The sequence below is a fragment of the Vidua macroura genome, chromosome 11 (assembly GCF_024509145.1).
Source record: "Vidua macroura isolate BioBank_ID:100142 chromosome 11, ASM2450914v1, whole genome shotgun sequence".
Taxonomy (NCBI): domain Eukaryota; kingdom Metazoa; phylum Chordata; class Aves; order Passeriformes; family Viduidae; genus Vidua; species Vidua macroura.
Window position 1 is genome coordinate 21,776,321 of NC_071581.1, and position 16,175 is coordinate 21,792,495.

Consider the following 16,175-nt stretch of genomic DNA (forward strand, 5'->3'; position numbering starts at 1 on the left):
CTGCAGTGTCCCAGCAGGAATGAAAGCCTTGATGGATGGAGCCAGGGCTTGGCTATATTGGGCAAAGAATCTGTTCCCTCACAAACATGCTGAATATTTGGGGGGGTGGCCTGAGCAGTCCCCATCCTTTGTGCTGTCCTGCAGGAAATCTAAAAGCTGCTCGCTGCCCTGTGGAAGAGGGTTGTGAGAGACACGACTGAATTCCACTGCTCAGATGCTTTTCTTATTTTTAGGTGGCTGGAAATAAGCTTTGCAGTTGCCAGCACTGGGCTCTGAAGGGCATTGTTGACCCAGAAACCTGATAATTATCCCTTCAGATAATTATCCCTTCAGAGCAGAGTGTTTTGGAAGCTTGATGCTCTCATAATTTTTACTAACATGAAACCTACTTTCTGTTTATCAGCAATTTCCTGCTCCTACTGATTATCCCTTACAGGTGCTAAAAGCCTGATGTCATCAGTGTCCTAACTATGGCAACAGAATTCTGGGAAAATTAGCTTTTTGATTACTATTTCTGCCAAATCTTCACGTGCAGCAGTAGATTAATATTTTTGTATGTCCTACTTAAAATCAGTGTTGATATTTCTCAGGAACAAGGAAGGGCTTTGCTGATTTAAGGACACATCCTGGCAGGATGCTGAAGGTGTTCCTTTTGCGTTCTTGCTGCTGTGGTGGGAATTTTTCTCCTGCTGATCCTAAAGGAAAGATTTTGTGCCCAGGCAGGCCTGGCATTCCTGCCAGGGAATCTGGGGCTTGAATACCTTGGGAATACCTCGGGAAAACCTTTCCTCCTGCCCTAGGGCCGTGCTGTTTGTTTTCTTCTGCAGACCACGGGGCTGGTTGAGAAGTGGGAGTGGAAGAAGGAGGATGTGATCCTGCACGTGCTGCCTCTGCACCACGTCCACGGGGTGATCAACAAGCTGCTGTGCCCGCTGTGGGTGGGAGCCACGTGCGTCATGTTCCCGGAATTCAGCGCGCACATGGTGAGCCCGGGGGGAAATCCACCAGCAGGAGCTGGGCCTTGCACCCAGAGCAGCCCTGGGAATGAGTTCCTAAGGAATTCCAGCCCCTTTAGCCACTGGCTGTGTGTGGGACACAGCAAAGGGAATTGGTTGGGTGCTCAGCCCGGGGTAGATGTGCTCTTCCAGAGGGTGCAGCTCGTGTGAGTGTGATGTTGGAATGGGAATGCTGCACTGCCCCTCCCAGCCCTGGGCTGGGGTCTGGCTGGGGGTGGGTGGACCCTTCTGTGTGCCCACCGAGAGTGTTTCCATCCAGAATTAGGGCTGTGGGTTTTTTTGTTTTTTGTTTTTTTCTACCAGGAAAGGTGGAAATACTGGTTTTTCTCTTGTGTGTTAATGGTGTGCTGCTTGCTGAATTCTTTAGTGACTTGCATTTCCCAAAATCCCCAAAACAATGAGGCTGGAAAAGACCTCCAAGGTCACCCAGTCCACCCTGTGACCAATCCCCACTTTGTCACCTGGCCCAGAGCACTGAGTGCCATGTCCAGTCATTCCTTGGACATCTCCAGGGACAGGGGTTCCACCACCTTCCTGGGCTGCCCCTGCCAAATTTTCCCCTTCCAGTCCTACATCCTTAGTGTTTTGTATTGCATTACATGACAGAGCACAGCCTTTTGAGTTTTTTGCAGCTCAGGTAAGGGAAATCCTGGTTTTCCTCACTTACATGGAAAGATGGCTCTTCCTCTGTGGAGAAACAAGAGTTAACAGAGCTGTCGGGTTGGACTCAGTGATGTGAGAGTTTCCAGATCCAGACCTTCTTGCAGCTTTTAGGAAAAGTGGCAGGAGGGAAACCTTACTGGAATGATGCTGTTATAAAGCTGTTTTCTATCTGAGCCAGGAAACAGCAGTGCCAGTGTTGTGCTTCTTTGTTCTCTGCAGCAGTGGCACACGATGGGGAGAGGGGAAGGGAGAGGCAGCAGTAAAGGTGGAACAGGTTCTACATTTCCCAGCCCCTGGGATGCAGCACCATCCATCCACGTCTCCCAGTGTCCTGGGTGGTGTCTGCAGTGTCACTATTAAGGGACAGTTGGGTTTTCAGGTGCTGCTGCTGCTTGGAGCAGAAAGGAAGCAGAAGTGTTGTCACTGCAGAGTTCCCTGGGAAAGCCAAAGGAGCCCGTGCTGGCTAACTGCCAGGCTGCTCTCCCTGCCTGTGTTTATCCTCATGCTGGGAAGGCTTGTCCCATGGAAAGGACAAAGTGCACGGGTGTGGGATACACCTGGAGGTCTCTGGCTTTGCTGCTGCCAGGTGAGGGCGGGCCCAGCGCTGACCGGAGCAGCCACAGGGCCAGGTGATTCTTTATGGCTCATTTCTGCTTCTCAGAGCAGCAGCCACAGAAAATTCACACTTCCTTTTTCTGTCAGGGTGGCTGTGACACCTGAGCACTGATCCTTTTCTGGGGGGACAGCCCCGGAACCCCAGCAGGGCAGCTCTGCACTTCCAGAGTAAATTAGTAGGATGCTGTGGTAGAAGGCAGGACGGTCCCTGGCTGCCATAGCCTGTGCTTTCACCCCAATGATTGCTGCCAAGTTGTCCTCCCCGACGTTAGGGTGACCCCAAAGGCTCGGGGTGCAGCTGGAGCAGCGCTGGAGGTGCCGCTGAGAGGCTGGAGCGAAGCCTCTGGAGGGCGCGGTGCTCCACATCCTGTGCCACCGGTGATTGATGCTCCCTCGCACCCTCGCCTTTTCCTCTGCTCTCTCCCGACGTCTGCAAATCAATGAGCTGACGTTGAGGGATGGGGTCGGGATGGGGGAGCGGGACCCCCCTCCTGCCTGCTCTGATCAGAGCTGTCCCCAGATGTGACACCAGGGACACGCGGGGACAGCCCTGGGGGCGGCCGCTTGACCCTGGAGCTGAACTTGGGCACGGAGGGCGGCTGGCGCCGGGCGGGGCTCGGAAGGACGGCATTTGCTTCTCCGGTTCCTTTCATTCCCGTTATTTTTCCGAGAGCCTCCCGTGGGAGCTGCAAGTGGTTTTGATCGACACTCCAAAGCGAGCACGGGAGGGTAAATAAGGCTTTCTCCTGGAGTTTATTGCAAGCTGCCTTTCAGTTCCACTCTATTTTCACCAGCTGTTTACAAAGTGCCCTTTGCTACTGCAATCAGCTTGCAGCAAAGCAGCAGTGGAGGATTTTGCCAAAGGAGCCCGAGTTTTGCCGTGTGCTTTTTTTCCTTGGCTGCACCTTGAGAAAGCAGCCAATTATAGTGTGATATAAAGAAACTCGACTGGCAGCTAAAACACTTGACAGGCTGATCAAAACAAGGCGAGGAACTTACTCTCAACCTGCTGCAGACATATTTAGCCTTGAGTGATACTGGCAAAGGTTCAAGAGAAACCGCAGCAGCACGCCCGATGTGTGTTTGGTTTCTAATCACTAACACTTCATTATACAAAATAAATACTTTATTATTACAGTGTTTATTAAATTACATAATTTGCGGCGTGCCTTATAGTCGTGGATACAGATGGCAGTCTGGTTTTGGTGGTGGGAATAATGCTCTTTTTTTTTTTTTTTCCCTGAGAAGACATTCCCAGCTCCAGACCGCAGCTTGCTTGTCGGTCCCCGCCGTGCAGGGGTAGGAGGTGGCAGCTTTCAGACCTTTACGTCTGGTTTTGGGAGCTGTCCAAGGAAAGGTTAAAAATCAGGACTGTGGAGTAGCCCTGGTGTCCTGACCAACATCCTTCCTCTCACTAAAACAGCATCTGATGTCTGTGGCTACTGCCGAGGCCACGACGACTCGTTAAAGTGTGCTGAGGTGCCTCAAGCGTGAAAGTTGCTGCATAAAATCAGATTCTTTTTATTAAATGAGGACATCCATTACGCTGCACTAGCTACTGTACATGTTATAATTCACTTTATAGCACCATCTGTTAAGACTGTCTTGCTTAAGCTTTTCGTAGCATTTTTTTATTGCAAGTTATTAAAAAATATGGCTGCATCTATTAATCATTTATTAATAAAGGGTTTATAAATGGACCCTTAGTTTCCAGAATTAGTCGACTCGTACGTGATGTACTGAGTCCTCTGGTGCTCGTGCTCCTTGGGGTGCAGTGTCTTCACAGGGAGCCCATGGGAGCAGCATCCAGTGCTCCTGTCTGGGCTTCAGGGGTTGGGAATGGTAGGGATGGCTGTGGGGGGAGACTCTTCAGCACAGGCGGGGATGGAGCAGGCAGGAGAACAGCAGTGAGCCTGAGGGGTGCTCTGCCAGCAACTGTGTGGGGCATGGCTGGCTGTGATGTTACTGGTTTGCTGTTTCATTGGTTTTCAAGGGTGAGAAGTGTGAGGGCAGAAACCTCCTCTGGAGCCAGAGCAAGCTGCAGCCTCAGCATCCCTGTATGATCCTCCCCCCATATCCTGCTCCCAAGCTGAGTTTACTCTTCCAGCTGCACTGTTCCTGTTTGCATTTCTCAGCTGCTGCTGGCCTGTCCCAGGTGCTGGAGTGGGAATTTCTTGTCCAGGAGTAGGGATTTTAAAGGTGCTGTGCTTGTACAAATTTTGTGCACTTTGGTGACAGAGGTGAAGAGGTGAATGTCTCTGTAAGGAAGGAGTGCAGGGGGAGCCTTCTCCTCCTGGCCAAGTGCTTTTGGAAGGCTCTGAGCATCAGGAGGGCTTGCACCAAGCACCCTTTGGAGCAGCCATTCCCAGTGACTGCCTCCCTCCATTTCCCTCCCTGCATCAGTTGAGGCACAGCCTGTGGTGGGACTGTTGCTCTGTGGAAAAGTCAGTGAGTCTGGAGAGACAGACCCGGGGCAGCCCAGGGTGCCCTGTGCTTGCTGTGACAGTCACACACTGATGTCCCCATTCCAGACCAGGCACTCCTTGGACCAGGACCATTTTGGAGCAAATGGTGAGGTCAGTGTCTGGTTTACAGGATCCTCTGCTGTGGTTTTTGGACAAAGAGGATCCATTTTGGGCTTGAACAACAGGAAGAGCTGCTCTTTGCCTTGGACACCCCTGACCTTGCCTTGAGGGGAAGATGTTCCAATGGCAAAAGTTTCCCTGTCAGCTCTTTGCATTGATAAACACGAGAGCAGATCCTGGGAGGTCTTCCAGCCTCTTGTGCAGAGTGGGAAATAAGAGTACTGAAAAACCTGAAGGAAGAAACTTGCTGTGCTGAGTGATGGGAGAAGCTGATGGAAATCTCCACTCCGGGTGACCCAGTTGTGGCGCGTGCTGCCCGCTCGGCTCCGCTGGGCAGGTTTGAGCTGTGATGTGCTGCCTGTGCAGTGACAGCCCTGGCTGTGCCCTGCAACCCCTTCCACGATGAATATGCCAAGATGCAGATTTCCTGCCCTGCAGTTCCAGGAGCTGCTGTTTCAGTGCCAGCCTCGCTGCGTGTCTGACTTAAGGTGCTCTGAGGATCAAGCCCTCTAAAAACCATGCCCTGTTTTACAATGTCACACTCAAAGCCATCAAAATCATCTTGTTTGGATCCTTCTTTCTAGGGAAATAGGAGTGCTGTGTGCCCAAAGGTGGTGTGTGATTCGGGACAAGCTTCCCCTGGTGTTCTGTCCCCCGTGGCACCTTTTCCCCGTGGTAGGAGGGAGCTGCAGGCCTGGCACAGGATGAGTGGGAGGTGTTGCTCTGGGGTGCTGCTGCATCGTGTGCTCACAGCCCTGAATTCCTGAAGGCCTGGGCTGTATCTGGGAGCAAACTTTGTCCTTGTCACTGCTGCTCTCTGTGTGAGCCAGGCTGGGCTGGGTGCTGGGGCTGTCTACCTTGGCTGGGCTGCACAGGGAGATCCAGGGCTCGGCAGTTGCTGTTGCCTCCGGGAAGGAGAAGCGTGCACTGCACTGAGCCTCTCCCCTGGATCTGTCACTTCTGCAAACATCACTCTGGGCAGCTCTTTTGGTTTATTTTTAAAAGAAAAGCAAATCCAAGCAGAGGAGCCTGAGCTCCAATATCCAGGCACGCTGGGGATCACGGCCCCCATCCAGCTTCAGCTGGAGAGAGGCTGAAAGTCTTTTCATCTGTTAATGGGAGGCTTCAGAGGAGTAATTTTATTTCAGACTCAAAGAGGAGTCGGTGGAGGGAGGAGCAGGTCACTAGTGAATGGATTATGTTTGATCACTTCTCACAGACCTGGCTTTAAAAAGTTAGAGGTTTTCTTTCCCATCTCCCCAGATCTGCCGTCTGTCCTCAGCATCTGTTCCCAAGTAATGCCTTTTGATGTGTGTGGGGAAATATAAAAAATGGAACCAGAGCCTGTCATATTTACTTATATTTCCAGGTCCTAGGGAAAGCACTGCTCCTTTCAGTATGCCTCCAGCATAGGAAGGGTTTAAAAGCTTCAGCCTGGAATGCAGAGGGGCCATCAAACTGTGCTGATGAATAAATGATTAAAACCAGAGTCACACAGAGCGCAAACAGTTTGGGGTTAGAACAAACATGAGACGAAGCCACCGAGGGCCTGATTTCTCTTTGAAGAGAAGAATGTTCCTCTCTCTCTGTGTATTGGTTGTGAAGTGTTGGAGGCTCAGTCCCTGGGAGAGAGCAGAGCTCCCCTTGGTGCTCTCCTACCTCATGTGCCCATCTGATCTTTTGGGATAATTTGGTGTCGGATGTGTGAGCGTGGTCCTGCAGTCCCTTGGCTGCTGCTGTTGAGTTACAGGAGCTTCCCACCCTTTTGTTTGGCACAGGATCTCACCAAACAAGCAGCTGCTTTGGCCACAGCCCTGTTGCTCCCACAGACATTCCAAAAATCACCGGCATCCCTTTTCCTCGATGGTGCTTCCCACATGACAGCAGGCAGTGCTAAACACAGACCCATCTCCCTGAGCAAGAGGGAAGTAAAGGGCTGAGTTAACCTTCCATTAGAGGCATTGTTATTTTTGAAAAGGCTTGAAAAGATTCAATTACAACTGAAAATGGCACAATAATTTTATAGAAGAGAGGAGCTCTTGTGTCTGTCAATAGAGGCTGCACCGCGGGCTGGCTGTGATCCGTTTGTGGGCTGATGGAAAAATCCATGCTGATATTTGCTTCCTTTACAGCTTGTAGTTCTTCTGACTGGTTTTGAGAATCTTCTATCAGCCAAAATCTTACATGGTTTAGCACATAACTGGGTTTGCCACTGTTTCTTCTCGTTTTGCATGAGAAGATGCCCAGGTATTGGATTTGGTGTTTCTGGCTGGTTCGGGGCAGGGCACATCTCCCTCTCTAAAGGGAAAAGTTGTTGCCTTTTCTCCTCTGTGCTCACATCTCTTCCTTCAGGTGACCTTAGCAGGTCTGGAGGCTGGTTGGGAAGGTTGCTGTATGGACTGGCCATCCTCACTCACCATCTGCGTGCTGGGAAAAATAAGTGGGAAAAATCTCCCAGCTGTGCCTTGCTGCGCTTGTTTTGTACCCACCGGTGTCATTTTCTCCTTTTTTTTTTTTTTCTTTAATGATGGCAAAATCCCACTGGCCAGCTCATGATATGCTTTTGAGCAGTGGGAGGGGAGGAAAATCAGGAATGTCACGCTGACAGGAAGGCTCTTGGGAACATTAGGTCTCCCACTTCTCTGCTGGCACAGGCAGCCCTGACCCGAAGCATTCCCTGCCGTTATTGCTGGTGGGAAGCTCTATCCACTCTTGCTTTCTTGCAGTGAGAAACTTTTCGTTTCTAGCCCTTGGTTATCTTAAAAGGAATCTTGATCCATCTCCTGAGCATATTCCATGGGAAGGCTGTTGCTTCCCTTCTTTGCAGAGCCTGGCAGCCCTGGCACACGGTGCCATGTTTGCTTCCCGAATCCACGGCTTTTTTAAAGCACTTGGAGGCATCAGGTGAGCAAAACGAAACAAAACATTGGGCTGCCAGTGCCCTGTGCACGGGGAATTAACGTGGTGACAGTGACAGTGGGATAACTCGGGGGGATGGACGGTGCTGCTCCAAGCCCGGCGCTGTCGGGGGATGCCGGGTGCTGCAAGGACAAAGCTGGCGCCTTGCACGGGATTGATTGATTAGTCCCAGGTAACGAGGCTTTCCCAGATCCCTCTCTCAAAGCCTGGAGTTACAGTTAGAAGCCAGGAATAGCTGTTCCAGCTGGCTGGGCAGTGCCAAGCCCTCCGGCCAGCTTGGGCTCTGCGGAGCGCTCAGAGCTGCCAGCTTTGTCCCACGGCTTAGTCCTGCTAAAACACATGGGAAGGATCCAGATTTGGCTGAGCAGGAGCAGAGCAGGTGGAGAGGTCTGGCTGTCAGCAGATCACCCCAGCAGCTGGTGGCACAAATCCAAAGGCAGCTGCTTATCCTCAGGAAGGGGCTGTTGCTGGGTGAGCTGGACTGACAGGGAAAAGCTGCTCCTTTGGCTGCAGTGCAGGAGGGAGGATTTTATCTAAGGCAGGAGTTGAGCTGGCACAGGGGGACAGGGGACTCTGGGGTGCAAGGGAGACTTGCTCTGTTTAGATGGGTTTGGGGTTTTTCAGATCCAAAGTCATGTGACAAAAACTGCTGCATGGCCAGACTGGAAGTCTGCCTGCGCTCCCACAGCTGCTCGGGACTTGGGAAGGCAAAACAAAATCACACAGCAAGGACTGAACAACCCCTGAGCATCTGTTTCCATTCAATCCCCTCAGCACAGTCCTGGTCCCTGCTTGCCATCACGCGTCCTTCCCTGCCCACAGCAATGGCTCTCAGAGCACCAGGCTGAGGAGAGCAGATCCATCCAGCCCTGGCTTTGGAGAGATCCTTCTCCACCCTGCTGCCTGGAATTGGAAAGATATTGGGGAAAAAGGGGGCTGGGAAATGATGCCTTGGGTTTCAGCTTTTCTGTTTTTCAGGTTCTCTGCTGCCTGGTGTGTAACTCTGAAATTTCTTATTAGGTGTTAGTAGGTTCTCCTCACAGGGTAGCTGGACAAAGCAATCCCTTCCCAGCTGGAGAATCAAGGACAACCTTACCCAAAAAGCACAAACAACAGCAAAGGGAAGGGGGCAAGCCAGGGGATTGGGACTTCATGACCTGGAGCTGTAACTGGACAATTGACCCCAATATGTAGATGAACCAAAACTTAGAAAAGTGTAAACACCCGTGACTGGGATCCATCTTGGATTCAACCTGGCTGTAGCCCTGGCCAGGCTCTTGTGCTGCCCAAGGTGTGTCCTTTTAAGGCCTTGCAATAAATACCTGTTTTTTCCATTTAGCTCTGTCTACTCTTTGTTCCAGACCAGCCTCTCAAGGCATCAGTTCAAACATGGGGGAGGTCAGACCCCTCTAAATGCACTTTTACCTAATCTGGCTGGTAGGTGGGTTTCTGCAGGGACTGAAATGTTCCCTCTCTGGACCTATCACCCATGAGTGCAGGAAGTCACATCCCAGTTCTGCTTTCCTTTCCCAGGGGATCTTGCAGTGCTCGTGTCCCACCTGCCGGGGTGTCCAGTGGCTTTGCACCTTGTGCATTCAACTCTCCCCAGCCAGGGCCGTCGCTGGGCTGGGAGGCAGCGTGAGCTCCCTCCTGTTGGGTGGGACGGTGCCTCTGTGGACGTGTCCTGCTCTGTTAGCAACAACCACCCAGCGCTGGGAGGGTTTTTTTAGGAGTTGATTGTTCTGGAGCAGCGGAGTGCGAGATGTGGGGGGAGGCGGCGCCGGCGCAGCCAAGGAGAAAGGGATGAAACGGAGCCCGAGCGAGCAGAACGGAGGGAAGGGGCAGAGTGACAGCATGAAGGAGAATCCCTGGCTCACCTTCAATCAATCCCTGCCTCGCCTCGCTCGTGTGCAGCTGAGCGTGCGCGGGGAGCGCCGAGGCAGCGCTCGGTGTCAGGAGCTGTTAGGGAATACATTTGTCACCGGCGGGGCAGGGACTGGGCTCTGATTTATTGATGGCTTTGCGTCGCTCCTGCCTTGGGAAGGGCTTACCTGGCAGGGAGAGCGCTGAGGTGTGGCAGGAACGGGCTCAGGTGTGACAGTTGTGCCTCTGACCCGCGGTTGGCTGCGCAGAGGTGTCGTTGTCCACATCCCAGCAGAGCTGGCTGCTGGAATTTGCCCCCGTTCATAGTTCCCACAGGTCAGCAGGAGTTGCAGCTGAAGAACATTATTCCCACAGGGAACATCCCTCTCAGGAAGAGTGTGGCTGGGGTAGTGGCCCTCCTGAAAAGCCTCTGTCTCCTGCTGCCACTGCTTTACCTGTGCATTCTGGTGGCTCCTCTGAGCTCGCCAGGGATATGGCTCTCTGTACCTCACCATTTTCATGAAGTCTCACTCCCAGTGCCTGATTCCTCTCTTCCCAGCTTTGCCTCAGAGGTTGAGGTCCATGGGCTCCAAGCTGTGTATTGTGTATCAGGTGTGGGCTGTGTCTTTCCAAAGAAGAGCTCCCGTGCTTTGGAATACTGGTGGCTTTGTGCCGCCTTTGAAGAGCTGTGCATGATAAGGGAATGAGCTGATTCTGCCACAAGCTTCTATCTTCATGAGCAAATTCTTGGCTGCAGCATGACAGGACTAACAAATGCCATTTCCATCATCTCATGAGTGATGGTGGGTGCGGGATCCACTGGTGGGATGAGAGATGAACGTTGTGCCTTGGGAAACAAGGGCATGATGAAAGTTGGGATCTTGTTTTGGACAGGGATGGGGGCACACAACAGCTTCTAGCTGTACTTCCAAGAAACCTTAGATAGCAAAGGTGTATTTTCATCCGTGTGTGTTCCCTTCCTTCCTAGGTGTGGAAGAAGCTCCTGAGCTCCCAAGCTCCCCATGTCAATGTGTTCATGGCAGTGCCCACCATCTATGCCAAGCTGATGGAATATTACGACGAGCATTTCACCCAGCCCCAAGTGCGGGATTTCGTGCGTGCCTTTTGCCAGGAGAACATCAGGTGGGTGAGCTGTGGGCAGGGGCTGCTGCTGGTTTGCTGGGTGCTCCAGGTTTTCCTTTCAGCGTCACCTCTTTCAGTGCTGGTTGTTGTGCTTTGGTGTCTCTGTGACAGGAACAAGGGTGACATTATTTAATTATGAGCCACTCTTGCATGGGAGAGCCAGAAGGGGCTCGTTATGTGTCACCCTGTGTTAACACAGGGCTGAGGACTTTGTCCTGCAGCCCAGGCTTGTACTCCAGGATCTCTTTTAAGAGGCTGTCCTGCTTAACTTAAACCCCATATCAGGCTGAGAATGTGAGGGACATCTCTGGTACTGGCTAAAAGGATTTTGGGGCTGCAGGTTTTACGTAGAACTTTTTGTGCCCGTGTGTTAGGCTGCAAATTCCCTGGAGCAAAGGTGCTCTCAGGTACACTCTTACCTGGCCTTTCCCTGTGCAGGTTAATGGTGTCAGGCTCAGCAGCCCTGCCTGTGCCTGTCCTGGAGAAGTGGAAGAGCATCACGGGGCACACCTTGCTGGAGAGGTATGGGATGACTGAGATTGGGATGGCGCTTTCTAACCCTCTGCATGGAGTCCGTGTCCCAGGTAGGAGTCTCCAGGGGGTGCCCCCTGTTTGGAGGCGTTTGCTGGGAAGTGCTCTGGGCTGTTCTCTGCACGTGAGTGAGGAGAGGCCACGCCAGCAACAAGGGTGCTGGGAATTGGCACTGGGGATTCAGGACATGGATGTGTGGGAAGTGGCTGCTGGGTTTCCCAGGGATCAAAGCTGTGTGTGCAGAGCTGGCAGTGGTGCCCACTGGCCTGACCAGGCTGGCACGCTCCAGACTGATGCTCTGTTATTTCCAAAATCTTAGTGAATTGAAGGAATGTTTCTTCAGCCCCTGCTGCCTGGAGTTGTATTTCTGGGTGGTGTCACACAGGATTCTCCACACAGCAGTGCTTGTCCAACCCATCAGTGCTGAACACTTAAAATAGGACGTCTGCTCACTCTTATTTTAGTGCCTGTTTCTTGCCTCTTCAGGAATTCAAAATTGTCACACCTCGCTGTACACTCTGGGCCTGTTCTCTCCTTGTCTTCCCCCCCTTCTCTGAGCTACACTTTGTGATTCCTCTCCATAGCTGTACTTTCTGGAACCTAGAAATAAATTGATCTGAGACATTGCAAATGTAAAATGCCCCCACTCTCCCTGTGGTTGGAGCGTGGCCATCTGTGTGCCCACCCTGTGCCACCTGCCTCCCCACAGGCTGTCTGTGCAGGCATGGCACCATATGCAGCCTCCTGGGGAACTGGTGTTACCCCAGAGGGGGTCCTGGGTGTCACAGCTTCCCACAGCACCCCAATCCCATGGGATGCAGGAACTGGGTTCTGCAGGGGTGGCACAGGGAGAGGAGAAGCCAAAACTCCCCCTCGTTGACTCCTCAGCCTGAGAACAGCTTGAAATACAAACTCTGTTTTACTTTTGCAGGGTAACTGTCATTCCCTCACCCCACCTCAGCCCGTTTTATCTTCCTCCAGCAGCCCCATCCCTGCAGGCAGGAGAGGGAAGCAGGAAAAACAAGACTCCCATCTGCAGGAGCTCGAGCTGTGTGTGAGCCTCACACCCCAGGGGGACAGGGCAGGGATCATTGCACTGTCCCTGTGTTATATTTGCTTTTTATTGATTTTCGTGAGGGAAAATGAGTGGAGACTCCAGAAATTTCCCAGGGGACTAAAAGGAATAAGACTGAAAGTATCATGGCAGTGCACAAGCTGGCACCCAGAAGGGCAGCTCCTGCCCCAGAGCTGGTGGCTGTGCTCCTGAGGCATCATCCCTGTGGATCCTGGGGTCTGCAGGGGACCTGGGCACAAATCCTCTTGTGCAGCCAAAGCAGAGGGGCTGGGGACTGTCACTCCAGCCCCATCCAGGGGCTCCTGCAGCCCCGAGAGGGGAGGGAAGTGTCTCACAAAGGTGGGGATCAGCAAGAAACCGTACAGAAAGGAGGCTATAATTGAATAGGCTTGATTAATTTATTTCAGGAAGTGTCAGCTGGGAAGCAGATGGGTGAAGCTGAGGCATAATTTACTGGAGCTGTGAAAAAGCTTTTGATCTAGTGCCCTGTTAGAGGCTGGGTAGGAGGTCACCAGGTACCACAGGGATCCCAGAGGCAGCTGATGGTGGGCTGGGAACAGGGGACATCTGCCAGAGGATTTCTCCTGGACTGGGAGCAGCACATGACCTTCTCTCCTGCTTTGACCTGTTGGAGTGAGCCCAGAGGAGGCACCAGGAGGATCAGAGGGATGGAGCACCTCTGCTGAGAGAACTGGGATTGTTCAGCCTGGAGAAGAGAAGGCTTTGGGGTGACCTAATTGTGGCCTTCCAGTTCCTGAAAGGCTTTCCTACAAGGAAGATGGAGTGGGACTTTGGACAAGGGCCTGGAGTGACAAGACAAGGGGGAATGGCTTCACAATTAACTTTAGGTTTAGATTAGATATTAGTAAGAAATTCTTGGCTGTGAGGGTGGTGAGGCCCTTCTCTGGGTGCCCAGAGCAGCTGTGGCTGCCCCTGGATCCCTGGAAATGTCCAGGGCCAGGCTGGATGGGGCTTGGAGCACCCTGGGCTAGTGGAAGGTGTCCCTGCCCATGGCAGGGGGTGGAATGGAATGAGCTTTAAGGTCCCTTCCAAACCATTCTGTGATTCATGAGCCTGAGGAGAGATCCTGGGGCTTCCCTTGCCCTCTTGCAGGCACTTGGTGTGGCAGGAGAAAGGTCGAGTCCTTGTCCCTGCCCATCCTGCCTGTGTCCCCAGCCGTGTGTCCCCTCTCTCCACCCACAGCACAGGTCTGAAGGGGCAGGGATGGGGGTGTGGGAGCTTTAATTTCCAGTAGCAGCAAAGATGAAAGATTTGAAAGATAAATGTTTGCTTGTATATGGTTAAAACCCTGCTTAAAATGCCTCTGTTTTCACCAGCTCTCATTCTAATCCCCCCTGGTGCTGTTACTGTGAAGGGAGATGAATAATTCATGGCCGGAGAATGCCTCACTGGGCCTAATCACCACTTTAATTGGAGGTTTAGATCAGAGGCAGCTAATAGCTGCTACAGCGGGGACTCCGTGTATTGTTGACAGTGAGATCCTTGAGTGCCTTATCGTTGGCCTGTTCCAATCGTTCCAATCCTCCCGGGACAGAGCAGCACCGAGCTACCCAGATACCGAAGGACACCGAGCACGGGGCCAATTAAATCTATCTGGGAAGAGCTGACAACTTTTTTAAACAGAGGAGAAGGGGTGAAAGCAGAGTGGTGTCACCCCCTCCTGCCCGCAGCCCGGTGACACCGCGGGCGAGGTGCCAGCCCTGCTTAACATCCCTGAGTCTCCAAATTGAAGGGATGCAGAGGGGAAGGAGCAGAGATTTCTCCCCAGCTTCCCCTCGGGATTATGGCTGGGGACAAAAGGAAGCCAGTGCAGAGTGTTGACCCCTTCTGACCACCCCAGCTGTGGCTTGATGAAGGCAGAACCTCCGGGGCTGCTCCTTTGGGAACGGGCCCAAATTTCTGCTGACCTGTTGGAGTTGGCACAGGGCATGTTTTGACACGGTGGATGGGCCTGGGAAGCTCTAGTCATTGTTTTTGCACAAATTCTATTAATCCTGTCAGGTTTCTGGAGCTCTAATCAATGGTAGGAGCTTTTTCAGCCTTTACAGATGTTGATTTTGAAGTTCGTCACTTTTTCCTAAATATCAGAAAAGCTTCTCCAGACAGAAACATAAGGAAGCAGCTCTCCACCAAGGGACTTGTTTTACATGCTGGTTTTATTTTAGCCAAGTAGGAGAGGAACTGGTGGGGCTGTGTTAGTAACTGTGATCTGAAACACTGTGTGGGGAACATGTCACCTCCTCTGTGCCAGCCCTGTGCTGATCTTTGGTGTCTCATTCCCAAGGGCTGGGACCAGCAGTGGGCACTAATCCTGGAGTCCTGCTGCCCATGAATCACTGCCCATTCCCATGTTGAGGTCAGCAGCTTGCTGATCTCCAGGGAAGAAGCATCTTCCACAAAGGCATCTGGCTGACCTTGATTTGAAAAATTCCAAGTGTGTGAGAGCCCCTGGCAGTTCCTTGCATTGGTTTCTGCTCCCCTCCATGAGCTTTCCAGGACTGACTGTGTGGTGCCTGCCCACAGACGTGCCATGTTTTGTGGGCAGATTGGAGTCTGTTCACACACAGTTTTTCACCCTGGAGAAACCATTCCCACAGAAGTCTAGAAGGTGGCTCCAGCAACCTTCCATGCAACACTGAGGGTGTTTTCTGTGACTTGTTACTTGCTTTGAGGCCTCTTGGAGCCTCCCGTGGCAGGTGCAAGATTGTTTACAACACATATGGTGTGATTTTCAGGGTTGTCCTGTGCAGAGCCAGGAGCTGGACTTGATGATCCTTGTGGGATCCAACTTCTGTGATTCTCTGATTCCATAAATACCTCGACACTGTACCTCAGGGCACTTCTGGCTCGTGGCTCACTCCTTGCCCTGCTGCAGCCCTGTGTCTCTGATTCCTGGCAGTGTCTGGCCTGGAGGTGGGAGCAGCCCAGGGGTGCTGCTGGTGAGGGGGGGACGTGGCTGTGCTGGCTGACCAGAATGCCAAAGGCAATTCTGAGCAGAGCAGACACGGATCACGGAGCTGCCACGTCGCTTTGTGTTTATTTCCAGCCAGATTTGCTAATTGTTCTGGTAGTTTTGCTGCAATAAAATCTCACTCCCTCATAGCCCATCTGCTCTTGGCTGATCCTGCAGGGATGCCATAAATCTGGGCTACGACGACATATCCATTTCCATGGCAACTGACCAATGTAGCAGACAAAATCATGATGTCACGGATAGCAGATCTCCAGGGCTTCAGCAGGAGAATGAGACCAGGACAGGGAAAATGCCACTTGAACCCAATGCCTGAAATACGAGCGACAAGAGGAAGACAGGGCTCAGCTCCAGGTCCTGCACTCCCTGCTCTAGGGAATTCCCAGTGTCAAGGTGATCCTGGCAGACCTGGAAAGCATCAACTGGAGGGGAAAAAATTGGTCATCCTTTAAAATAAAGAGCACAGTTACCAATTTATAGAATCACAGATTGGTTTGGTTTGGAAGGGATCCTTCAGCTCATCTTGTTCCACCCCCCCCTGCCATGGGCAGGGACACCTTGCACTATCCCAGGCTGCTCCAAGCCCTGTCCAGCCTGGCCTTGGGCACTGCCAGGGATCCAGGGGCAGCCACAGTTGCTCTGGGAACCTGTGCCAGGGCCTCAGCACCCTCACAGGGAAGGATTTCTCCCTGATATCTCATCTAACCCTTTCCTCTGGCAGTGGGAAGCCATTCCCCTTTGTCCTGGTACTCCAGGCCCTTGTGAAAAGTCCT

General features: G+C 52.3%; 1 protein-coding gene across 4 annotated transcripts in view; it reads left to right on the forward strand.

Annotated features, from left to right (window-relative positions):
- Positions 1–16,175, forward strand: part of ACSF3 (acyl-CoA synthetase family member 3) — a 52,963-nt gene that overhangs the window by 3,763 nt on the left and 33,025 nt on the right. For all 4 annotated transcript variants that reach the window (XM_053987084.1, XM_053987087.1, XM_053987085.1 and 1 more), the window contains exons 3-5: positions 828–983; positions 10,650–10,804; positions 11,243–11,388. In XM_053987084.1, coding sequence (XP_053843059.1) covers positions 828–983; positions 10,650–10,804; positions 11,243–11,388 — 457 coding nt within the window. The remainder of the gene's footprint in view (positions 1–827; positions 984–10,649; positions 10,805–11,242; positions 11,389–16,175) is intronic.